Source organism: Myodes glareolus, chromosome 19 (genome assembly GCF_982192425.1).
Source record: "Myodes glareolus chromosome 19, mMyoGla1.1, whole genome shotgun sequence".
In the NCBI taxonomy this organism is placed as follows: domain Eukaryota; kingdom Metazoa; phylum Chordata; class Mammalia; order Rodentia; family Cricetidae; genus Myodes; species Myodes glareolus.
Genome location: NC_142044.1, coordinates 64849436 through 64872245, shown reverse-complemented (window position 1 = coordinate 64872245; position 22810 = coordinate 64849436). Strand labels below are relative to the sequence as shown.

The 22810-nt window shown below is 53.4% G+C and overlaps 2 protein-coding genes across 2 annotated transcripts; both read left to right on the top strand.

The window, feature by feature from the left end:
• Positions 1-1042: 1042 nt before the first annotated feature.
• Positions 1043-11853, top strand: LOC125410190 (keratin, type II cytoskeletal cochleal-like). The gene is made up of 9 exons (XM_048449599.3): positions 1043-1572; positions 3227-3435; positions 4493-4553; positions 5319-5414; positions 6426-6590; positions 7916-8041; positions 8785-9005; positions 9516-9550; positions 10758-11853. Exons 1-9 carry the CDS (start codon positions 1093-1095, stop codon positions 10979-10981), a joined length of 1617 nt encoding a protein of 538 aa, XP_048305556.3. The 5' UTR covers positions 1043-1092; the 3' UTR covers positions 10982-11853.
• Positions 11854-12844: 991 nt separating this feature from the next.
• On the top strand, positions 12845-22810 carry Krt82 (keratin 82). The gene is made up of 9 exons (XM_048449596.2): positions 12845-13264; positions 14923-15131; positions 17223-17283; positions 17948-18043; positions 18363-18527; positions 20037-20162; positions 20657-20877; positions 21064-21095; positions 21571-22810. Exons 1-9 carry the CDS (start codon positions 12860-12862, stop codon positions 21804-21806), a joined length of 1551 nt encoding a protein of 516 aa, XP_048305553.1. The 5' UTR covers positions 12845-12859; the 3' UTR covers positions 21807-22810.

Sequence of the window (22810 nt, the reverse complement as noted above, 5' to 3'; positions counted from 1 at the left end):
ATGAGCCTGTAATCGCAGACAGCGGGAAGACGCCCAGGAAGTGGCTGCACATTCCTGAGGCTACAGTCTCCTGGTCCCCTCCTCTCAAGACTATGGGGGATGATGGGACTAGTCCTGAGTGGGGCTCACATTTATTTAGACATGGTGGGCTCGACCCTTAGGATTCATTGCAGAACTGATAGAAGCTGCCAACCAGAGCTGTGGAAACCATTTATGCTAGGGAAGGAGTTCAATGACACAGGAGTCAGGAGAGAGGAATATAAAATAAGGAACCACCATCTAGAATTGTTAAGAGGGTAAAGGTTTCAGATAGAGTGAAAAGACTCTGAGACAATTGTTAAATTCTCTAAGAACAAGGAAGACAGCAGCTGAGGGCAGGGATTTGGGGTGACCTCCGACTGCTCTTTAAGGAAGGACACGACACCCCATTTTCCCTAGCTTTGAGAAGTTCAGGGATTCTGGGCATGTAGCCCAGCCAGCATGGGTTCTAGTCTTGTCCCAGCATTCCCTAGCTGTGTGGCTTGTGTGCCAAAGGCTGCAGGTAGAAACCAAGGACGAGAACAGCCATGTTGAAAGGTGGAAGGTGGAGTTCAGCTCACGACACAGCCCAAGACTGTTGGCAGCGACTTACCTTCCATTTTCTCAAAGTTACAAAAATACACTGTAATAACATTTATGGTAGGCCTGCCACAAAGCGTGGCGTCGACTCAACAATGGTGGCTTGAGCACAGTTTGGGGTCCAGAGTCTGGGAGCTGGGCATGGAGGAGAAAGCTGCAGGTGGGGGGATGAGGGGTGTCCAGAGTGTGACTGAGAACCTTGGTAGGCGGGGAGCGCTGAGGCCAGGCTTGCCTCAGGCTGGACTCCCCAGGCCCGCTCCTGCCCAGGGAAGGGAGTTCCCCACGGTGATTAGCGGGCAGAAAGATGGACTGTGGCCAGACATGCCATTGCGGTGAACACAACAGAGGGGTCTTTGATCTGCTCTGGCCAAGCCCAGCTCTTGAAAGGGATAAAACTCAAGGTGAGTCCAGGCGAGCCAGAATCTAAAGACTCGTGGCTTCTGCCTTTGCTGCTCTTTGACACCAACTTCCACCATGACCCAGCATTCCTCTGTGACCATCAAATCTGGGGGCACACGGAACTTCAGTGCCTCCTCAGCCAGCCTGATGTCTGGCTGTCGGCCCGGGTTCAGCTCTGTCTCCATGTCTCAGAGCGGGAAGAGTTTTGGAGGCAGCTTTGGGGGTGGTTTTGGGACAAGAAGCCTACACAGTTTTGGGGGTAACAAGAGAATCTCCATCAGTGGGGGCTACCGCTCCGGTCAGGCCAGCTTTGGAGGTGCTGCCTGTGGGCTAGGTGTCAGCGGCATAGGGTACAGATCTGGGGGAGCCTATGGTGGGTATGGATTTGGAGGTGGGGTGGCCCCAGGAGCTGGAGGCATCCATGAAGTGACTGTCAACCAGAGTCTCCTTACCCCCCTGCACCTGGAAATTGACCCATCTCTCCAGCGCGTTCGAAAGGAGGAGAAGGAGCAGATCAAGAGCCTCAACAACAAGTTCGCCTCCTTCATAGACAAGGTGAGGGGCAAACGGGGGCTCCACCACTGAAGCAGCTGTCGTCTGAACTCCTCGCTGTCTGGGTTTTCCTGAGGTCATCTGGGGCTTCCCAGGACCCATGTACCCAGGGCCTAGGCAGTCTGCTGATAGGGAAGGAGCAGAGGGTACCCATCTCCATCCAGTCTGAGAGCCCTCAGACCCACAAAGAGGGCATTGCCACTCTGACGGTCAGCGACCATGTGCTCAGCCAGACGCTTTGGAGGGAAGGTGGTAAAAGAACAAACAAAAGCTAAGGGTGTGTGGAAGCATGTTGGGTCCCTTTCCTTCTCCCAGGTAACGAACTCTAGTGTCCTCCCGAGGCAGAGGTGTTTCCCTGGTGACACACCTTGGTGATAGTGTGTATCTCGGAAGAGGAGTAGACAGTGAAGGGCACTGAGACGACACGTGTGACTTCAGCCTGAGTCCCAACAGTCCTAGAGGTCCCCAACTCTGGGAGAGAGCCTCTCGGGACACAGCGCCATTATACACCCTCTCATGCCTCAGCTGGGAAAGAGCATAGTCTCTGGGAGGAAGGAGAATGTGAAGTACAGAGATGTCCAGCTCAGGCCCCGCTTTGGACTCCACTTAGGGGAGAGTTTCCTCTCCTCTCCAGCCACCATGGGGTGGAACAGATGGACTCTCGGGTCCCTTTGTGGCTTTCTTGCATTATGAACACCTCGTCGTGGGGAGCAGATGGTTGTGTGGAGAGACCCGACCGAGGGGCTGCTCAGGCACCAGCCCTTAAGTCCCTTGTCGTTCCACCTGGCCTGGGCTATCTCAGCAGGGCTGTGACTTCCGAGAGCCTGGCTGAGAACCGGAGATAGATTCTGGGCTTTCCTTTTTTCTGGTTTGTCTAGAGGGGGTGTGGGAATAGTGGGTGGACCCGGGAAGGACTGGGGGCCAGGGCACGCTCTCTCTCACAGTGGGAGACAGGGAAAGAAAGACACACTTGTTAAAGACATTGCTGCCTCTGAAGTCAAGGAGGTATTGTTCTTCTATTTTTGGAGACTAAGTGGCATTCCAGTTCCTCCAGGGGAAGGACTTCAGGTTGAAGGAAATCAGGATCAGATGGAGCTGAGTCCAGAAACCCAAATATCAGCTCAATACTGCAAGGGACTCAACCAGCAGCGCAAGGGAGGTGATTGCTCAAGAACTGGTGAGAGGCGTGGCTAGGACTGTGTCCAGGTTCCCTTAGTGTGGCTCCGGGGAGGCCCTCACTAACATTTGTAAAGGGCACAGGCAGTGGAGTCCAAGTTCCAGATCCTGAGAAATCTTCCCAGAAAGGAAAGGGAGTGATAGACTTGTCTGCCACAGCCTCCCACACATGTAATAGGAATCAGTTTGGGCTCTGTCAGTTATAAAGTTCTTTTCCTAAGCTACTGTCAACACGGTTGGTGTATCAGATGTTCCTGTCAACACGGTTGTTGTATCAGATGGCCTCCAGCTCCCCTGAACCTGGTACTTGCCTCCCGAGCCCACTATTCCAACATCGATGTGGGTCTCTGCATCCAGGCCCCTTGCAGCTCAGGGGGAGCACTGGAAGCTACCCCTGCACTAGCAGGAGGATCCCACATCGCAGACCATGTGAGAGGCTGAAGCAAGGAAGCCCTCACAATCTCTGACCTTTGTGGGACAGGTGCGGTTCCTGGAACAGCAGAACAAAGTCCTAGAGACCAAATGGAGCCTGCTGCAAGAGCACAAAACCACCAGGACCAACTTGGAACCCATGTTTGAAGCCTACATCGCTAACCTGAGGCGCCAGCTGGAGTGTCTGGGAGGAGAGCGGGGCAGGCTCGAGACAGAGCTGAAGAGTATGCAGGATGTGGTGGAGGACTTCAAGAACAAGTGAGTGGGCGCTCAGTCTAGCGGCTCCAGAGCCCTGCCCTGGGGCTCCGGGGGGCGGAGCCAGGCAAAGGGGCGGGGCCAGGCAAAAGGAGGACACACATTAGGGGCATGGGAATGGGACACACATTAGGGGCATGAGATGGAATCAAATTGACACAGAAGTTTAAAAAAAATGTGCAGAGGTCTTTGGTCCAGAATGTTAGGGTCTGAGGAAGGAAGGACTGGAGTTAACGAGGTAATGACCGTATGAGTCCAAAGACTTGTCCATATGTAACAGCCTGTAACTTCTGCAGATAGGAAACACAAGCGCTGAGATGGCCGTACACCTACTCAAGTTCTAGAGTTAGAATTATAGTCAGACTCCACCCTCCCTTTTATTCAACTAAGTGTTCATTTAGAGGGCTTGTGTTTTCACTCAGTCCTGCACAGGAGACTGGAGAAAGAGAGAGAAAGATTCTCCCAGGAATACTCGTAGCTCCCCAGTCACAGTGAATAATTCCATGAATCCAAGCTGGCTTCTGCAGGGAGCATGGGGTATCCCGATACTGAGGGAGCCTAGTGGGGAGTGGGCCACTTCTCAGAGGATGTGGGCAGGGAGTACTGTAGCACCATGGGTGCCAGAGCGAGTGCAGCCAGCCAGGGCTGGGGAGGGGTCTTACAGTCTGAAGATTTCACTTCTCAGGATACAATTCAGTGTGAGTGAGACATTGAGGGACATGGCAGCAACCTAGGGTGGCAGGAGTCAGGCCAAAGAGGAGGAGGGGTGGGGAAGGGGCATACTTCTTTAGCGATCCAGGTTACCTGTGAAAGCACATCGCAGGGACAGGCATGATTCTACTCTGGCACTTTCAGCTGGAGTTTTCTTTCAGCAGAAGTGGGGCTATTTGATTTGGGGTTCGGAGGCACATATTATGAGGGAGCCACGCTACAGCAGTGGCTTTCTAAGTGTGTCCTCCTGCCAGAACCCTGAGCTGAGGACACACAGGGTGTGCTGGAAGACTTCTCCGACCTCACTCCCAAGCCCTTCTCCCAACACCCACTCTTCTCCTTTCCTCAGGTACGAAGAGGAAATCCACAAACGCACAGCGGCAGAGAATGAGTTTGTAGTACTCAAAAAAGTAAGCAGCAAAGGCGTTTTCGCTGACTGCAGGTTCCTGGGGGAGGCAGAGCTTTCACTGAATCCTCGGTCTGCTTGGAGACATATTTGACTTTAAACACGAGGCCACTGAGGTCCTGGGATGTTCAGTTTGTTGTACAGAGGTGATTAGAAGCAGGTCAGGATCCAGGACTCCCAACTCCAAGCTGTATAAGTCACAGCACTAGCCTCTCTCTGTGCACAGTGCAGTGTAGGTAAGGAGAAGCCAGCTGGGCCTGGTCCTCAGCTCAGAATCCAGAATCCAGAGTCGACCTTTGGGCAGGGCTGTAGGAGGGTCGGGCAATGGAAGTCTGGAGGTCTGACTGTCTGGCTTTGAGACTGGCAGAGGGAAGAAAAAAACACCAAGGTTTAAACTGAAGGAAAAATGGAGTAGCAACTAGGAGAAGAAGGGAAAGGGGCAGAATGGGCAGAGGCATGAGGATGGGAGCCCATACCATCTTTGGGGAGAGTGTTGAAGAGCTCATAGGAAATGGGAGCCCGTGATCCCGGACAGGGCATCCTCACGTTGCTCATGGCACTAACTGAGGACAGCAGACAGGCATTCCTGAAGGTCATACTATGTGGGCCTCCCATTCCCTCTAGCTCCACTCAACAGCATGCAGCAATAACATGTATTCCCTGGGGAACTGAAGCTGCCCCGCTAGCTCCAGAGATACTCTCCAGAGGCTGCTAGTCGACCCAGGGAGAGTAGGACCCAGAATGACCTCATGTTCCATGCCGTGCCCAGGATGTGGATGCTGCCTACATGAACAAGGTCGAGCTAGAGGCCAAGGTCGATGCCTTGATGGACGAGATCAACTTCCTGAGAGCTTTCTATGAGGCGGTGAGAGACGCTGGTGCCCTGTCTGGAGGGCTGGAGGCTGGGACCACCCTCACCCCACCACCCTACCCCCGGCAAACAACTGCTGTCTCTTTACTGACCTCCTTCCTCTCCACTCCTCTTCCCACCTGTGGACTGTGATTCCTGGTGCAGATCCTACTCTTTGAGGGGGTGGGGGAGAATGAGGTTCTTGGGAGTAGCAAAAAGTTTCCAAAGGTGAAAAACTCAACCTTGGCTAATTAAAATAATTAGACCATGTTAGAACACTGTTCTGTTGGGCAGATAGCATATCTGCCTGTCACCAAATTCGGGGCATTCCTGCAGAACTGTCTGTGGCTCACTCCCTAGCCCAGCCCAGCCCACTGCTGTTCTTCCGGGAGCACGGAAACTGATACAGCAGCACTCGTGGAGCCTACGGGTGCTTCCTCTTCAGGTGTGGCGACCACGTGTCCTTCCGAAAGATGTGTTTTGTGGAGCTCCAGGGTGCTCATCTGTGGGCTGTTAGGGGCAGCACCACAGACTGAATCAAGACCCTCGGGTTTGGGCCTTTTTACAGAGCCCTTTCTCCTGCTTCTCGCTAATCTTCATGCCCCATTCTAAGGAGCATAGCATAGAACAGTCAGGAGAAGTGCCTGGTTCCTTTTGACTCAAGCTTCTGCCTGAGGCAACAACAGTCTATTGGGTGTGAAGGGCTGGGCCTCTTCAAAGAGCAAGCGAGCACACTCTGACACTCCCTTGACAACGGGAGTGGCTTCTGGAGAATTCTAGCTGTAGTTACCTGTGCTGCACTCAGGTACACGTGTGCTGATGCTGAAGAGCACTGTAGACTCAGTGGTCTCCTAAATATTCAGAGCTGGGAGAGGAGCTGCACTCCACAGTGCAAGGCCCTCCATGCCAGAACCTGTCCCAGGGGGTTGCCAACCCCAAAGCACATGTATGCACTCATATACACATCTGCACACATGCGCACACACATGCGCATACGTGAATGCCCTGTCTTATCTCTCCTCACAGGAGCTGGCTCAGCTTCAGGCTCAGATCTCTGAGACCTCTGTGGTGCTGTCCATGGACAACAACCGCAGCCTGGACCTAAACAGCATCATTGCCGAGGTCAAGGCCCAGTATGAGGACATTGCCAACCGCAGTCGGGCAGAGGCTGAGTCCTGGTACCAGACCAAGGTGAGGTGCCAAGATCCAGCCAATTAAACAGGCACAGAGATTGAAAGCTTTATGAACAAATAAGATAGGAGTCTATCCTCTCCAGTGTCCCAGCCTAGTGGGGTCCAACGTGTCTGAGTTCATGTGTTCGTGTGTTCTGAACATCACCCAGGGCCAACACCATCAAGAGCAAGGGGAATAGTCAGGTGTTCACCCAGGGCCAACACCATCAGGAGCAAGGGGAATAGTCAGGTGTTCACCCAGGGCCAACACCATCAGGAGCAAGGGGAATAGTCAGGTGTTCACCCAGGGCCAACACCATCAGGAGCAAGGGGAATAGTCAGGTGTTCACCCAGGGCCAACACCATCAGGAGCAAGGGGAATAGTCAGGTGTTCACCCAGGGCCAACACCATCAGGAGCAAGGGGAATAGTCAGGTGTTCACCCAGGGCCAACACCATCAGGAGCAAGGGGAATAGTCAGGTGTTCACCCAGGGCCAACACCATCAGGAGCAAGGGGAATAGTCAGGTGTTCACCCAGGGCCAACACCATCAGGAGCAAGGGGAATAGTCAGGTGTTCACCCAGGGCCAACACCATCAGGAGCAAGGGGAATAGCCAGGTGTTCACCCAGGGCCAACACCATCAGGAGCAAGGGGAATAGCCAGGCAGAGTTTCCAAGGCTCTGGATCAGAGAAATGGGTGTAAGTGGTCAGTTGCAGTCACCATGCCAATCGGAGGGGGCGGTGTCAAGATGAAAGTCTAGTGCCTTCTAGATAAGGCCAGAGGACGCAAAAGAGAGAGCTGGATCTGGTTGGGGCCAAGGCTCTGAGGACAGAGACTTAATATGGATGACAGAATGACATTTCCCAAGTTGGAATAGACACTCTGTTCTGAGAGTCAGGGAAACAATACGCTCTGGTTGCATGACAAATGTATGGAGGGAGGATCTCTATCAGAAAGTGTGTGTGTGTGTGTGTGTGTGTGTGTGTGTGAGAGAGAGAGAGAGAGAGAGAGAGAGAGTGAGAGAGAGAGAGAGAGAGAGAGAGAGAGAGAGAGATGCTAATCTGGGAGAGTCAGATGCATGGAGTGAAGGGATAGGGAAGAGAGAGGCCAGGAGCAGGAAAAGGGGGAACAGCAGGCCACAGCTGCCCGGCTGCTGCTGCAGTGTGTGGATAAGGAGAGCAGGTCCAGAGCAAAATCTGATGCTGCTGAGCGGACTCAACAGGCACAGTAAGACAGCACAGGGCCTTCTGAGCAGCGCCCTGAAGGCCTGGAGGCCCTGGGGAGCTCCAGCCCTCCCTCCTTGGGCCTGACTGCCCCTCATCTGAAAACTCTTCTCCTCCAGTATGAGGAGCTGCAGCGGTCTGCCGGCCAGCACGGGGATGACCTCCGTACTACTAAGATGGAGATCTCCGAGCTGAACAGGGCCATGCAGAGGCTGCGTTCTGAGATTGACAACCTGAAGAAGCAGGTAAGACTGATATCTCAAAGACAATCCCATCCAAATCCCTGCATCCAGGAAGACTTGGATCTGTGCTGTCCTAGTCAGGGTTTCTATTGCTGTGATGAAACACCATGACCAAAGCACTTTAGGGAAGAAAGGGTTTGTTTAGCTTCTGCTTCCACATCACAGCTCATCATGAAAGGAAGTCAAGACAGGAACTCGGGGCAGGAACCTGGGGGCAGAGCTGATGCAGAGGCCACAGGGGTGCTGCTTACAGGCTTGCTCCGCATGGCTTTCTCAGCCTGCTTTCTTGTAGAACCCAGGACCCACAGTAGGCTGAGCCCTCCCCCATCAATCACTAATTAAGAAAATGCTCTACAGCCAGATCTTATGGAGACATTCTCTCAATTGAGGTTCCCTCATTTCAGATAATTCTAGCTTATGTTGACATAAAACTATACAGCGCTTGGGGCTTACCTCAGTTGGTGCAGAGAGAAGTCTGTCAGAGAAGGAATGGAGAAGTGCTCACCTGAGTGCTTTCCCCTGGAGCACAACAAGGCCAAGTTGGTCTTGCTTTATATCCTTACCTACAACCCAGAGGAAGACCTCAGAAAGCCATTTTCTCATCCAGAGAACTCTACACTATCCGTGGGGACTGAGAGCAATCTTACACTCAGACTCAGTGCCCTGACTTCCATGGCACTGACACACTTCAGGGAAGTTAACCTCTGTGAACCGTGTCACGAGCTGCTCCTTTCTCCTGTGGGCAGTGTGCCACACTCCAGGCTTCCATCGCTGATGCCGAGCAGCGTGGCGAGCTGGCTCTCAAAGATGCCAAGCACAAGCTGGCAGAGCTAGAGGAGGCCCTGCAGAAGGCCAAGCAGGACATGGCGCGGCAGCTGCGCGAGTACCAGGAGCTCATGAATGTCAAACTGGCCCTGGACATCGAGATCGCCACCTACCGCAAGCTGCTGGAGGGCGAGGAGTGCAGGTGAGCTCCCACCATGGCCCAAACAGATGCTTCCAGAACAGAATAGTACGCTACAGAGGCCTCGTGGACCACTGACCGCCCTGCCTCTGCATAGAAAGGTCAAGATCAGACCAGTGGCATTCGCTGTTCCTTCACAGGTTCCCTCCTACAGCTGCTTCTGGGCCTGGGCTAGGGGCAAGGCTGTGAGACAAAGGTGACCACAAATGCCTAAGCAGGGACGTTGTGACTTAAGCCTTATAATGACACACGCAGTGTCCTTGGCATCAGGGATGTCCCACACTTTAACCACTCCATTCTACCTCACTGGTACGGGGTCTCACTTCCAGTTTCTATCTCTAGTTCCCTCTGGGGTTCCCCTCCTGTATTTTTGCTAGATTCTAGAGCTCATGAGCTGGATGCCACCTTGTTAAACATAGGACAGGCTCTCAGCATTTATGGCTTCACATGCAAGGGACTGGGAGCTCTCTAAGTCCCCAGCAATGACACACCCTCTCTTCCCACCTGCCACAGGCTCACTGGAGAAGGCGTTGGTGCCGTGAACATCTGTGAGTAAATGGCTCGGAGAGAGAGAAGAGTGGTTGGGGAGGAGAGGTGGTGTTGGGGCCCTAACATTGCTGAGATTTGGAAATTAACAACTGAGGCAAACATGTCATTAGCCCCTCTTCTTTTTGGTTTCTTTCCCTATTGGTGTTAAGAGTGTTTAACATTCTTTGTCCCTGGGAAAGGAGTCTGTGAACTATTTCTTATTCTGGGAAAGTGTCCTCAAATGCTGCAGGGAACCCTGTACCCCTTGGTGGTTGTGATGTCGCATGCCTAGTCTAGCCCTAGAGGATCCTGAGTAGGACAGGACTACCCATGCAGTCAGGCTCCCCAGTCCTCTGCTACTCTGGCAAAAACAAAAAAAAACAAAAAAAACCCACATGGAGCAGCTTAAATACATAGGATTGAAGCAGATTGGCCGAGAAAGTAAAGCAGACATCTCAGCTTTTCCTGGACATCCAGGAGGAGACCAGAAGGGGTGATCTCTTGTCTTTGGCAGTGACATGGCAGTCCTGAGTCATGGTCAGAGAGAGGAGAGCCCCTGGGCCTCAGCCAGGTCAGAAAAGCCAGACCCTGTGGTCATTAGGGAAAACTTTAGGAAGAGTCTCACAGGAGGAGCAGACTCCCAGAGGGAGGACTGGCCTCAGCTTCAAGTGTCTGACGGGTTGGGAACACTGTCCCCTTGTGGGCCTGAGTTCACTGTTGCCAAGGTATCGGAGCAGACACTAGCAGCTCTAGCAATGAAGCTGAGGAGATTCCAGTACTTGGCAGGGAGACTCATCTTGGTGGCCTTTGGAGCTGTTCTAATATAGGAGTCCAAAATCCCCTTCCCAAATCTGAGGCCTTGTGTCCCATCTAGTGTGAGAGCCCTAACAAAGAAAGGGGCAGCGCAGCCTAGGAGCCTAAGACCTGTCCTCAGGCAGGAGTGACCTTGAGCATGCTGCCTGGGGCTTTGCACCTCCATCAGCTCATCTCTGCACTGGAGGTCACAGCCATGGTGGCATCTCTTTGAGGGCCCAGTACCATCACAACTGTGGGAGCTTCAAAAGTCACAGAGTTCCCAGTGGAGCTCACCCTGCCTCCTGCTGCCTCCGGAGATAGCTGTCTGTCATCTGAGCTTTCTTGGCGAGAGAGGCAGCCTGGAGATGAGCGTGGGAGGGATGACTGACAGCTGACAATCTGACAATGTATCCCGTGGCTTCTTTGTTTCAGCTGTGGTCTCTTCCTCCGGGGGCACAGGCTACAGTGGAGGTGGCGGCCTCTGCATGAGTGGCGGCAATTACAGTAGAGGAGGCTACAGTAGCAGTGGCCTCTGCTATGGTGGCGGTGGGAGCAGTGGTTTTAGCTCCACCAGCGGTCGCAGCATGAGTGGCAGCAGCTCAAGCATGCGGATCGTCTCCAAGACGTCGTCCAGCACGAAGAGTTACAGGAGCTAACGTGCTATCTGCCTTGCCTCTGTCCCCAGCCCCCAGCTCCTGGCACTAAGGCCTGATGCTTAGTTACGCTCACCATCCCCAGCGAGAGACACTGACACCAAGTGGCCTGTGAGCTTTAGGTCACCTTGCCCATCTTCTGCCTCCAAGCAGGCCTCCCAGGGATACCCCACCCACTGTTCATCTCAAAGTCCTCCCTTACCCACACTGACCCAACTGCTCTAGGCCAGGCCTTTGCCCCTAAGCAATAGGGGTTGCAGAAGTCCTCCTCTGGTTGCAGAAGTCCTCCTCTGGTTGCAGAAGTCCTCCTCTGGTTGCAGAAGTCCTCCTCTGGTTGAAGAAGCCCTCCTCAACCTGCTTGGGCTCTACAATCTCAAGCGGTTTTTCTTACTCAGAGTCCTCCATGGGAGCTTGACCTTGGTGGCCCCGAGTCACCTTTCATTGTGTGCTTTCCAGCCTCTGAGGTGACTCTGAGTTGGGAGGATCGTCAACCCCCTCGTCTTGGCTTTCTAAGCACTCAGGGTAGAGCCAGACAGGAAGCTGAAGGAGAAAGGCAGATCTTTGCTGCTTTCTCTTGCTCCAGGGCACAGGGACACAGGTAGCAGAGGGGAAGTGTGAGGACATAGGAAAGGAGCTGCGTGGAGGGTTTGGGAGCTGGTCTTCACAGTGGTTTCATCTGAAGTTTCATTTGGTCCCTCAAATATCTGTTATGAGTTCAAGACCAAAATATTTCCCAAAGGCAACTAGGCTACCCGCTGCTGTGCTGTATGTAAAGGAAGCTAACAGCTCTGGAGTCGCAGCCGAACCTCCTGAGCTGCTCACTGCTCTTCTGCGTGCCTTTTTCCTGCTTCAATAAAACACCTCTGAGCACCGTAGGCCTTCAGTGTCTTGCGTCTTACACCACGCGGCAACCTTAGAGCTGTGAACTCTGGGAACCGGTGATTCCCACACTACAACTATGAGCGATCCTACCCTCTGCTCCTGAGCTCCGGGGTTCCAGGAGCTGAGCATGGCTACTGAGACCATCACCTGTTGAACACCATGGGAGGCCTGTGGCTTTGTGGCATCCACACGGCTCCGGCAAGCCCTGTCCTCATGACTCAGCCCACTACCCATGCCCAGATCAGTTTGGTCTCTCGGTACCATCATCCCTCACACCATTTCCTGGGCCTTCCAGCAGTAAAAGTCCCTACCCATGTCCAAACACCCCATCCCACTCTACCTCCCGACTGTCACCTGACCTCTAGTTACACCCCTCACTCTTAGACCCAAAGATATGAACTCCCAAGGCCCAAGACAAGTTTTACATTTCAGTCTGCTGATCTATAGGTGGCAAGAACACACAGCATGCTGGGTCAGGACTCTGAACCCAGGCTTCCTCCTCTGGAAGGATAGAGAGAGTGGGGTCCAATCCCAGACAGAGAGTGCGGGATCTAGAGGAAGGCACTGATACAACCCTCTGACAGTCTTCAGAGCATCTGGCCCGCCCTCACCTCAGGGAAGTCCCCTTCTGTGAACAACCCAAGTCCCACTCTTCTTCCCCAGAGGCTGAGCCACTGCATACGACATCCATAAGTGCCTGGTTGGCCCCTTTCATCAACTCCATAAACAAGGAAGAAGGACAAACAGAATTTTTATAGGACTACCACCCCCCAGCTTTGACCACTGGGGCTCCTTCTTACTCTTTGCTACCCTAATTATGTAATGTGTCCCTAATAGCTGCCAATATCCCAAGCTCATAAACCTGATTTAGTAGTGATTAGGGGTTTGAACCAGTCCAGTCTCACAGCCCCCACCAGATAAAAGGGGAAAAGCTGAGCCACCGTTTGGCCAGTCCTGCCCTGTTCTCCTCTCCAGGGATCCATCTCTGCCTCTCAAGCCATGTCATGCCGAAATTTCCAGCTGAGCTCCAGATGTGGCAGCCGAAGTTTCAGCTCATGTTCAGCCATCATGCCCCGGATGGTCACCCACTATGAAGTGAGCAAGGGGCCCTGCCGGCCTGGGGGTGCTGGAGGCCTCCGAGCCTTGGGTTGCCTTGGATCTCGGAGCCTGTGCAATGTCGGCCTTGGGAGGCCACGTGTGGCCTCCAGATGTGGCATGCCGGGCTTTGGGTACCGAGCGGGAGCTGCCTGCGGACCTCCCATGTGCATCACCCCTGTCACCGTCAACGAGAGCCTGCTGGTCCCCCTGGAGCTGGAGATCGACCCCACGGTGCAGAGGGTGAAGAGGGATGAGAAGGAGCAGATCAAATGCCTCAATAACCGATTCGCATCCTTCATCAACAAGGTAGGGGCAGCAGGTTGGGGTGAGGCAAACTGCTGCCGAGCGCATCCCAGAGACAGGCCATTTGTCCATGGGTCTTTAGGTATTCCAAGACTGCTTGTCATTGGAAATTTCTGCTTCTCAGTCCAGACTAGATTCAAACTTGCAGTGTTCCTCCTGCCTCTATCTCCCAAGTACGTGGGATTACCTGCGTACGTAACTACCTCCAATCCAAGCTGCTCCCACCCCACTACTGGAGTGAAGCAAAAGTGAAGCAAGGCTCAGGCCACAAGGTGACTGTTACCCAAGTCCTGCACTTGACAAAACCAAAACCAAAGCTTTGAAAAGCTACAAGGCAGAGTGACATGCTAAAAAGAATATCACCTCAAGGAGTACTGAACTGGCTTGTCTTCCCCTAGGCCACCTGGGTTTGTCCCCCACTTAGGGAGTCGGGATCCATGCCAAGGGCTAGGCTGTTGTTTCTGGAGACCTCAAGGATTAGAGCAAACAAGCCTGAGTCAAAGTCAGAAGCCCTAGGTCTACTCCACCCCCAAGAAAACACAGGCCAGGGATGGACCAAAGAGTAAACTCAGTTGCTGCCAAGCCTGACACCCTGAGCTAGATTCCCAGAAGCAATATGTTGGGAGGAGAGAACTGACTGCCACAAATTGTCCAATGACTTTCACGTGTATGCCGTGACATGTATATGCTCTCGTGCATCTACACACATGCACGTGCACATACCACACATACACACACACACACACACACACACACACACACACACACACACACTTGTAAATGAATGAAAGGAACTGGTCCACTAACCCTGTTTTACTCTTTTTTGTTTTGATTTGGTTTTGGAGACAGGGTTTCTCTGTACCTTTGGAGCCTGTCCTAGAACTCGCTCTGTAGATCAGGCCGGCCTCAAATGCACAGAGATCTGCTTGTCTGTACCTCCTAAGTGTTGGAACTAAAGGCAGGCGCCACCACTGCCTGGCTCCCTGTTTTTCTCTGAAAACCTGTTAAGTTCTGGTTATAAGCATGTCACGGACGGAAGCCCCACCTGGGAGCCTCTGCTGATGTGACCATTGGTCCAGAGTAGAGCAGCAGCCCTTCCGCAGCTACCTTAAGAGACTTGGTATGGGAAACCCCATACCAGAACTGCAGACCACGCTCTGTGTGCCCATGACTGGCCAGAGCAACTTACTCAGGTGCTTCCAATCTTAATTCCAACCCACAAAGATGGAAGAGGTGGCCCACAGCTGCCCGCATTACTGGAACTCAGACTTCCTTCAGATGCAGCCACATAAACTGAAGCCGCGGAGACAGAAAAGGTCAGCAGGGCTGGGTCACAACCCTTGACCTGTGCTGAGGGACCTTGGACTCAGGCATTCATGTGGGTGTGCTTATGGCAAGGAGAGGCTCAGAGAGGAGGAGGCATGGTCCAGGTCATGTAGCTGCCAAATGCCAGCCAGAGAGCTGCATGTGGGCTGCACAGGCCTGTGAGACAACACTCTTTCCACACCATCATGGACCACTGAGGGGAAGGTGCCAAGGTCCCTAAGGTAAAGGAGACAGAAAGCTAGCTCCTCTTAGGTGTCAGTCTCTGCAGAGCCCGGGTGATTACAAAGAGTGGTCTCCAGGTCTTTTCTGCATGGTGACACCCATTCCTGGGGCAGGTGCGCTTCCTGGAGCAGAAGAACAAGCTGCTGGAGACCAAGTGGAACTTCATGCAGCAGCAGAGGAGTTGCCAAAGCAACATGGAACCACTGTTTGAGGGCTACATCTGTGCCTTGAGACGACAGCTGGACTGTGTGTCCGGGGACCATGGGAGACTCGAGACTGAGCTCTGCAGCCTCCAGGATGCGCTGGAGGGTTACAAGAAAAAGTAAGTGGTCTCTGCCTCCCCCTAGAAAGAGACTAGAGCAAGCTGCAGAAACAGCTCAGACCTCAGTTTCCCATCTGCAAAACGGGAAGCTCAGCAGCAAAACAATTAAGTAGCACAGAGCATCCAAATTATTACCCACAGCGGAAGCCCTGAAGTGTGTGTCTTTGCTCCATCTTCCTTCCCTCCACCCAGCTTGAACAGGGGTCGCCTGCCCCTTATGGAGCTTAAGTCTTTGCAGCTTCATTTCTATTCAGCATTCTGTTCACCACTCCCCTGCAGACTGAGAACTAGCCACCCCTGGGGCCCTTTCCTCCAGGGTTTTGTGGCTTCTCTTCCCTCCATTTGATGAGCCTCATCTCAGGATTTCCCCGACTCCCGTCCAGCCATCAAAGCTCATGTTTTCTCTCTCCTGACTTCTAACTTCCCTGTCCTCCCCTAGAGGACTGTGGGTTTCTGTTGGCTGTCCCATCCCATCCACTCTCCACAGGACAGACTCTGAGCCTCCCTCTCAGTGTGCAGTACGTGGCTGATGTTAAGGAATAGGCTGGCAGGCAAGAAAAACACCAGATGGTAGGAGGACCAGAGAACTTATCCCCTGAAAAGTTACGGGTGGGTCTGCTCAGAGCCTCATGGGAATGTACGGGGCTTGGGATAGGAGAAAGTGTTCCCACTGAGGAGAAATGGCACAAGAAATCTAGGCAAGGGATGTGCCAATGGAGTGGAGCCGTGACTGTTAAGTGTCAACCATGGGCCTTGTTGGTGACAGGAACTGTGCTGGGAAGCGATGCCAACTCCTACCTCACAGCACTAACAACCTTTGCACTCAGTTTTGCATGAGCACCATGAAGACTATCAGAAGAGAGTAGGGATGGGGGCAGAGGCGTAGGGAGCATCTGGAGGAGGTACCATTAGACCATGACCTTGATGGATAAGTTTTCTTCCAGTAGGCTCCTTCTTCTAAAAGAGACCTAAAGCCTGGTACCAGCACTCAGGAGACTGAGGCAGGAGGATCGTGAGTTCTGGGCCAGCCTGAGTTCACTGTCTCAAAAACTCTTTTAATTAATTAAAATAGAAGCCATAGTGACTTTAAAAACTGAAGGGAGAGAGGAGCAGGTGACAGACAGGTGGTTGTGGGAGTGGGCGGAAACCGGGCATAGAGGGACAAAGCCTTCTTGAGAAGTACATGGCCAGGCAAGCTTAGGCTGGTTTGCAACTCAAAATGAGATCTTTGGGTTTTAAATATGAGGGTCTTCTGGCACACCAACCTCAACGGTAAACTTATACAACACTGTCCTAGCCAGTGCTTCATCATGAGATATCACAGGTGTCACCAGCTCACAAGGGCCCTTTGAGGCAGGCCTGGCTTACTCTGTTCTACTGGGGATACCCACGTGAACAATGAGGCCCATAGAAGCCATCATCCACCCAGTTTGGTTATGTCTAGAGACAGAGTGAGGATTCGAACTTGGGCAGTAGCTCCAGAGCTCCTTGTCAAAGCTGGGCAGAGCTCCGTTGGACCAAAGAGAGATGGGCGTCAGGAACACAGGGACATTTCCACAGACTGACACTGTTTATCAGTCACTAGCCACTGAACCCCGACTTCCATTCCCTCTGCCTTGGGTACTGTGTGTGGGCCGAGGAGCCCCCAGGGAATGAGGGGTGCACCTAAGCTGTTTCTGTGCTCTGGTAAGTAGGTAATTGCTACCTCTACCACTGGGCTTCAGGTGGGGGCCAGACTTACCCTGCAGGCAAGGAAGAGGCTCAAGGTCAGCTGGAAATCTCCCTGGAACAATAGCCACCTCCGAGCAGCTCCAAAAAGATGCTGCTTCAGTGGCATGACCTTTCTCCCATCCCAGAGGAAATGGTTAGATAAGGGGACTTCCTCCACAGCAAGAGAGTGAAGCAGTCTTGAGGACCCCAGGGGGTTGCGGGCTTTGGCAGTGGGAAAGGGAAGGCTGACAGGTAACTATGAGGTGTTCCGGTGACGAGTGTCTGTCTCTAGAGAGGGCTGCTGCATCAGCCCACAGGCACGGCCAGAGCCCTTCACCCCCTCGGAGGCCTTAACCAAAGCAATGTGCTCCCCTTTTATAGGTACGAAGAGGAACTGTCACTGCGCCCCTGTGCTGAGAATGAGTTTGTCACCTTGAAGAAGGTGAGGTGGTGCTTAGGGAAGCAAAGGTCCTCTCTACCAGCCCTAGACTGTGTCCACCATGTCCCAAACCCTCCACCACAAATAAGTTCCTCTCCTTGGTCTCTTGTGTTGACCCTGCTGACTGCGGGAAGGAAGAGAGCCTGACACCCCAATCAGCTCCACCTACATATAAACAGGGACTGACCTGGTCTCCACACATCCTCCCCCAGTTCCCATGGGTCAGAGCTGGGGAATGGCAGGGCATCCACCTGCACAAGCAACCGTCTGCCCACGTGGCTAATGCCAAGTAAGAAGACAAACACTGATTCAAACCCAGGCAGAGAGCCAACTGCCCAGCTCCTCAGCTGGGAACTCAGCATCTCCAGACCCTTCTGCAGTGGAGCTCTGCAGAGCCCCTGGCCCGGCTCCTGCCACATCCACCCCCATGCAGCCCTGCCCCACATAGAAATAGGGATTATTCTGGTTTCCACACATTCTCCCTGGGGGTCAGGCCCAGGTCTTTCCTCCTACCCTTGGCCCCATCTCCCTTTGCCTCCACCTGGGCTCGGAGAAGAGCCCTGGGTCCAAAGCTGCCCCTGCTGTCAACTTGCCTAGGGCCGCTTGGCTGGTGTTGGGCATGACCATACACACTGACCCAGGTCATGGCTCTTCCACTGTGCTACAGGATGTGGACACGGCCTTCCTGGTGAAGGCTGACCTGGAAACCAACTTGGAGGCTCTCGAACATGAGATTGAGTTCCTGAAAGCCCTGTTTGAGGAGGTACTGTCGGTCACTCGGTCTTCTGGGTGACCTATCGGGCCAGTTCCAGAGGGACCGGTTGGGTAGGAGTGCCAAGGCAAGTTCTAAAGGGACATCTCACGAACTCAGGGACCGAGACTCCCAAAAGTCATATTATCTATATCAGTGGTTGTCAGTTTGTCCCTGGAGAAATTCTGGGTTGCCATGGGGACAAAGGGGACAATGACAAAGAGCAGACAGGGACCTGTGGGCCAGGAAGAAAAGTTACGAGTCTCAGGAGGCCCAAGCAGGCTCCTGCCATGGCTGGACCCTCGGGGCTCATTCCTGCCTGGCCCCTCAGGAGATCAGCTTGCTGCAGTCCCAGATCTCTGAGACCTCAGTCATCGTGAAAATGGACAACAGCCGAGACCTGGACGTGGACGGCATCATAGCTGAGATCAAGGCCCAGTATGACGACATCGCCAGTCGCAGCAAAGCAGAGGCAGAGGCCTGGTACCAGTGCCGGGTGAGGCTGGGTGCAGAGGGGGCAGGGCTGGGGAGAGGCATCAGAGCAGGGGAGGAGGCCAAAGTGGGGAACGGGGAGAAGCAGAAGAGAGGGTCCCAGTGCTCTGTGCCCCAAGAATAGCTAAAGATGTAACAAGTCTGGGCCACTCCACAGCACCAAGGAGCCCCATAGACCCAAGCTCTGTTTCTGCCAGGTCAGGTGTTTGCAGAGCAGAGAGACCCCACAGACAGGCCATCCCTGTCACTAGGGTGCCAGGTCCCCAGCTCTGTTTGTTTGCAGACTCTAGAGTGGCCCTCTACGCAGCATGCAATCAGTATAATTGGTGTTGATGGCAAAGAAGGTCCCCAGCTTCGCAGTGTAGGCGGAGGCCGCTGGCCTGGGTGTTACTGGTGGTACAGAAATGGTGATTAAGAGTGTCCCAGACTTAGTAATTAGGGGCTTGCTGGGAGGGTAAGGAGAACTCTTGGGCAGCTGGATTTGCAATCCTGTCATCTTGTCCTCAATGCCTCGTCTGTAATACAGCCTGTCTCAGCAACTGCTCACAGAGCGTTTCTCATGGACCAAGCACAGAGCACAGAGCTGCAGATGATACAACAGGGATTGGGGTGGTGGCCCTCAGGCCTGCCTGATACAACAGGGACTGGGGTGGTCCTCAGGCCTGCCTTCCTGTCGTTTTCCTTCTTAGAGGCAGGGTCAAGGGCCAGCAATAAACAGAACAGAGCACCAGAGTGTCTGTCAGGTGGTGACATACAACATAGCCATGAGTGGGTAGGGAGGATGACACATAGGGGCGCTGTGGAATGTAGCTTTAAATAGGGTAGTGGGGGAAGAGGTGACACCAGGCTGTCCCTGTCTGAAGGAATCTAAGGTCCTGTTGGGAAAGAGGACCAGCGACACCCAGCCCCACGGGAACACTCAGTTTCCAAGGGCAAACAGCAGGCTTCCACGGCTGCTGGCTGCCGAGAGGGGCAGGAGATGGCATCTGGAACAGCAGGAGCGTGGACACCTGACCTATTCTCAGAGGACATGTGATGCCCATAAGCAGAAAGCAGGGGAAGGGCAGCTAACTTAAAAGAATTTGTTTCACTTTGAATCTGATTTCTGGTTTTTGTTGTTGTTCATTTGCTTGCCTGCTTGCTTGCTTGCTTGCTTGTCGTTAGCCAAAGCAAGACATCACACTTGATTTTGACTGTTCAACTCTAGGCTGAACATATAATCCTTCAATGTCCAGAGGGACATGGAAAATGGAAAAGGCCTTCAGAAAAGCTCAGGCTCAGGGGCAGAGGGAAAGCGAGCTGGGAGCTTAGGGGACAGAGACTCGGGGCTGCTCGACTTAGGAATAAGAAATGGCCCCAACACTGGTGAGAGAACCAGAAGAGGAGTGGAAAGCAAGATGGGTATGGGATACGTGTGGGCATGGAAGCCCTGGAGAAGAAGCTGGGGACAGTGAAGAAGGGACCAAGAGATGCCACAGCGAGGGCCTGGGGTCTCACCTCTCTGTTCCGGCAGTATGAGGAGCTGAGAATGACAGCTGGGAACCACTGTGACAATCTACGCAACCGCAAGAATGAGATCCTAGAAATGAACAAGCTGATCCAGAGGCTGCAGCAGGACATTGAAGCCGTCAAAGGCCAGGTGACCAAACCCTGAGGCTGGGAGAACCCTCTAGAAGCCCACTTGCCCGCTGGCCCCTGTGGGGCAGGACAAACATTGCTGGTGAGCAGGGCTGAAGAGAGACAAGCCCAAGCCACCTTGTTTCAAGCCCTTCTCTATACAAGCTGCCGACCCACAGCACGAGCAGACCACAAAGTCGGCTGGCCTGCTGTCAGAGCAGTAGCGTGGAAATAGATTTCAAACCCAGGCTCTAACCCTGGGATCCTAACCTCCAACATGACTAAGTTGTTCATAAAATTAGACCTACTCAGTTCTCCTAGGCTAGTGAAAAACAGCCAGGTACTAAAATCTCTAGCCACAACCCCACCCCTAGTTGCAGTAAATCCCAGATCTCCCCAGAGGGAGAGCCTTTTTCCCAGGATGGGCCAGGTGTACAATCCTAGGGTCTGTGGTTATAGCCATGTGTTCCTCTGCCCATCTAAGCCCAGTGACACCTTGTTGTGCCCTCTCCCCAGCGCTGCAAACTTGAGGGAGCCATTGCCCAGGCAGAACAGCAGGGAGAGGCGGCCCTCAGTGATGCCAAGTGCAAGCTGGCAGGGCTGGAGGAGGCGCTCCAGAAGGCCAAGCAGGACATGGCCTGCCTGCTCAAGGAGTACCAGGAGGTGATGAACTCCAAGCTGGGCCTGGACATCGAGATCGCCACCTACAGGCGCCTGCTGGAGGGCGAGGAACACAGGTGAGCTGAGGGGGAGGACGGGCATGGGGTGGTTGTTATCCTGCCTCCTCAGGGTGGCTGCTGCTGTTGCCACCCCACAGTCTAGGAAAACAAAGCAAGGACCGCCATCCACATCCTCAGCACAGTGGGGGACGAACGGAGCGTTCTCTTTGAGGTCGTGCCTGACTTCTTTCTTTTGTTCTCTAGGTTGTGTGAAGGCGTTGGGCCTGTGAACATATGTAAGTAGCTGAGTCATAAATCCTGGATTCTGGGTCTTGGTATTTGATTAAGTGAGGTAGAAGCCCATCACTTCCACCCTTCCCTCTGGGGCCTCTCACACCCTCATTGGAAGAGTTTGCCTGCCATGTATCCTGGGCAAGTGGAGAAAAACCCAGCAGGTCTGTCCATGGGCCCGGCCCAGGTCACCACCTCCATGAGAGGATGTTTTGCTGGAGGGTTAGCCTCAGGGTCAACGAGAGAGGCACAAGGAGTGAGGAGAGTCTGAGAGGGGAATCAGGCATTAGGCCTGTCTTCAACAGGCTCCGGGGAAAGAAGGAGTGAATGTATGGGAGGCTTCAAGCACTGGACGTGATCGGATAGGGAGACAGGGAAGTCAGCTGCTGAAATGGCTGTCCTTGGAGACGGTAGCAATGCTGGTAGTTCTGACCGGATAGTCCCGGGTGGGGCCCTGAGCACGTCTTCCTGTCTCCACAGCGGTCAGCAGCTCCAAAGGTGCCGTTCTCTACGAGCCATGTGTGGTGGGCACACCGATGCTGAGGACCGAGTACAGCACAGGGACCATGGGAGTCCTCAGGAGCAATGGCGGCTGCAGCGTGGTGGGCACCGGTGAACTCTACATCCCCTGTGAACCCCAAGGGATCATGGGCTGCGGAAGTGGGCGGAGCTCCAGCACGAAGATGGGGGCAGGTAGCAACCAATGCAGTCGTTAGTATTAGCACTACCTCAGTCTGGAAACCCTGGGCGTCACGTCTCCACAGAGCTGAAGACTAGAATCTCCCAAATCCTCTCTTTCCACACCAACTTCACATTGCCCTAGAATAGTCCTGGGAGCTGAGCCACGCTCACCTCCACTCTAATCTTCAAAGCTACATTTCAGATATCTGGGTGCAGACCCCAAGCTGGACCCAGCACGGGTGGGGAGCAGTGAGAGGCTGCATTCCCACTGTCCCCTGAAGTTGCAATGGTCAAGAGAATGCCAATAGTCTAGCCACTTTTCCCCCAGGTGAGATGGCTAGTTGGGCACATTACAGCTTATTCTGGAGAAGGCTCCCGGCTTTCCTCACACAGGCAGCCCTACCCTGCCCACCCCTACCCAAGCCTTCCAATCTCCCTCCTCTCCAGCTCTCAAAGACCTAAGAAAATTTAACCTACAGCACCCACCCGAAGCATGCACTATTATAAAAAAGAAAAAATCAAAAGGAGATTCCCCAAATGCTATTCTGAATTCCAAAACCAAAGTCCACAATTAGAGTTCCTGGTCCACTGGATGCTGCTGGTCTCTTCCCAGTCCTGAGGCTCAAGAGTGATCTTTGGGTAGTATGTTGGACTCAAACTGAAAAATATGTGTAGCTCTCATTGGCAGTTGTTGGCGAGACATGCTCAAAACAAGCGTGACAGCGTGTGCATAGATGCTGCTCAGACAGTGAAGAGCTAGCCTTGGCTAAGGACCCAAGTCACAGCCCTGTCCACCTCTGTACATAGCCACTGCTTCCTGCCCCCTCTCATATAGTACCTCTAGCTCTGGACCTTGAGTCAAATAGGAATATGGTTCATCCATACAGTGTCATGTAGCTGTCCCAGTCACTTGGTAACTTGTTCAGGGTCTGAGAGAGAGGAGGTGCCAGGCTGACCTACAAAGCCTGCCCATCTGGAGTTCAATCTTTGAGGAAGCTCTGAGCTGACTGTTTCCAATAAACTGACTCTGTTCACACTA

Excerpts from the sequence above, each read along its gene's own strand:
- Krt82 (XM_048449596.2), top strand. The coding sequence starts at position 12,860 with ATGTCATGCCGAAATTTCCAGCTGAGCTCCAGATGTGGCAGCCGAAGT. Across the intron at positions 17,284-17,947 it reads AGTTTGTCACCTTGAAGAAG|GATGTGGACACGGCCTTCCT; the intron begins GTGAGGTGGTGC and ends ACTGTGCTACAG. Across the intron at positions 21,096-21,570 it reads CGTTGGGCCTGTGAACATAT|CGGTCAGCAGCTCCAAAGGT; the intron begins GTAAGTAGCTGA and ends CTGTCTCCACAG.
- LOC125410190 (XM_048449599.3), top strand. The coding sequence starts at position 1,093 with ATGACCCAGCATTCCTCTGTGACCATCAAATCTGGGGGCACACGGAAC. Across the intron at positions 1,573-3,226 it reads TCGCCTCCTTCATAGACAAG|GTGCGGTTCCTGGAACAGCA; the intron begins GTGAGGGGCAAA and ends TTTGTGGGACAG. Across the intron at positions 3,436-4,492 it reads GTGGAGGACTTCAAGAACAA|GTACGAAGAGGAAATCCACA; the intron begins GTGAGTGGGCGC and ends TCCTTTCCTCAG.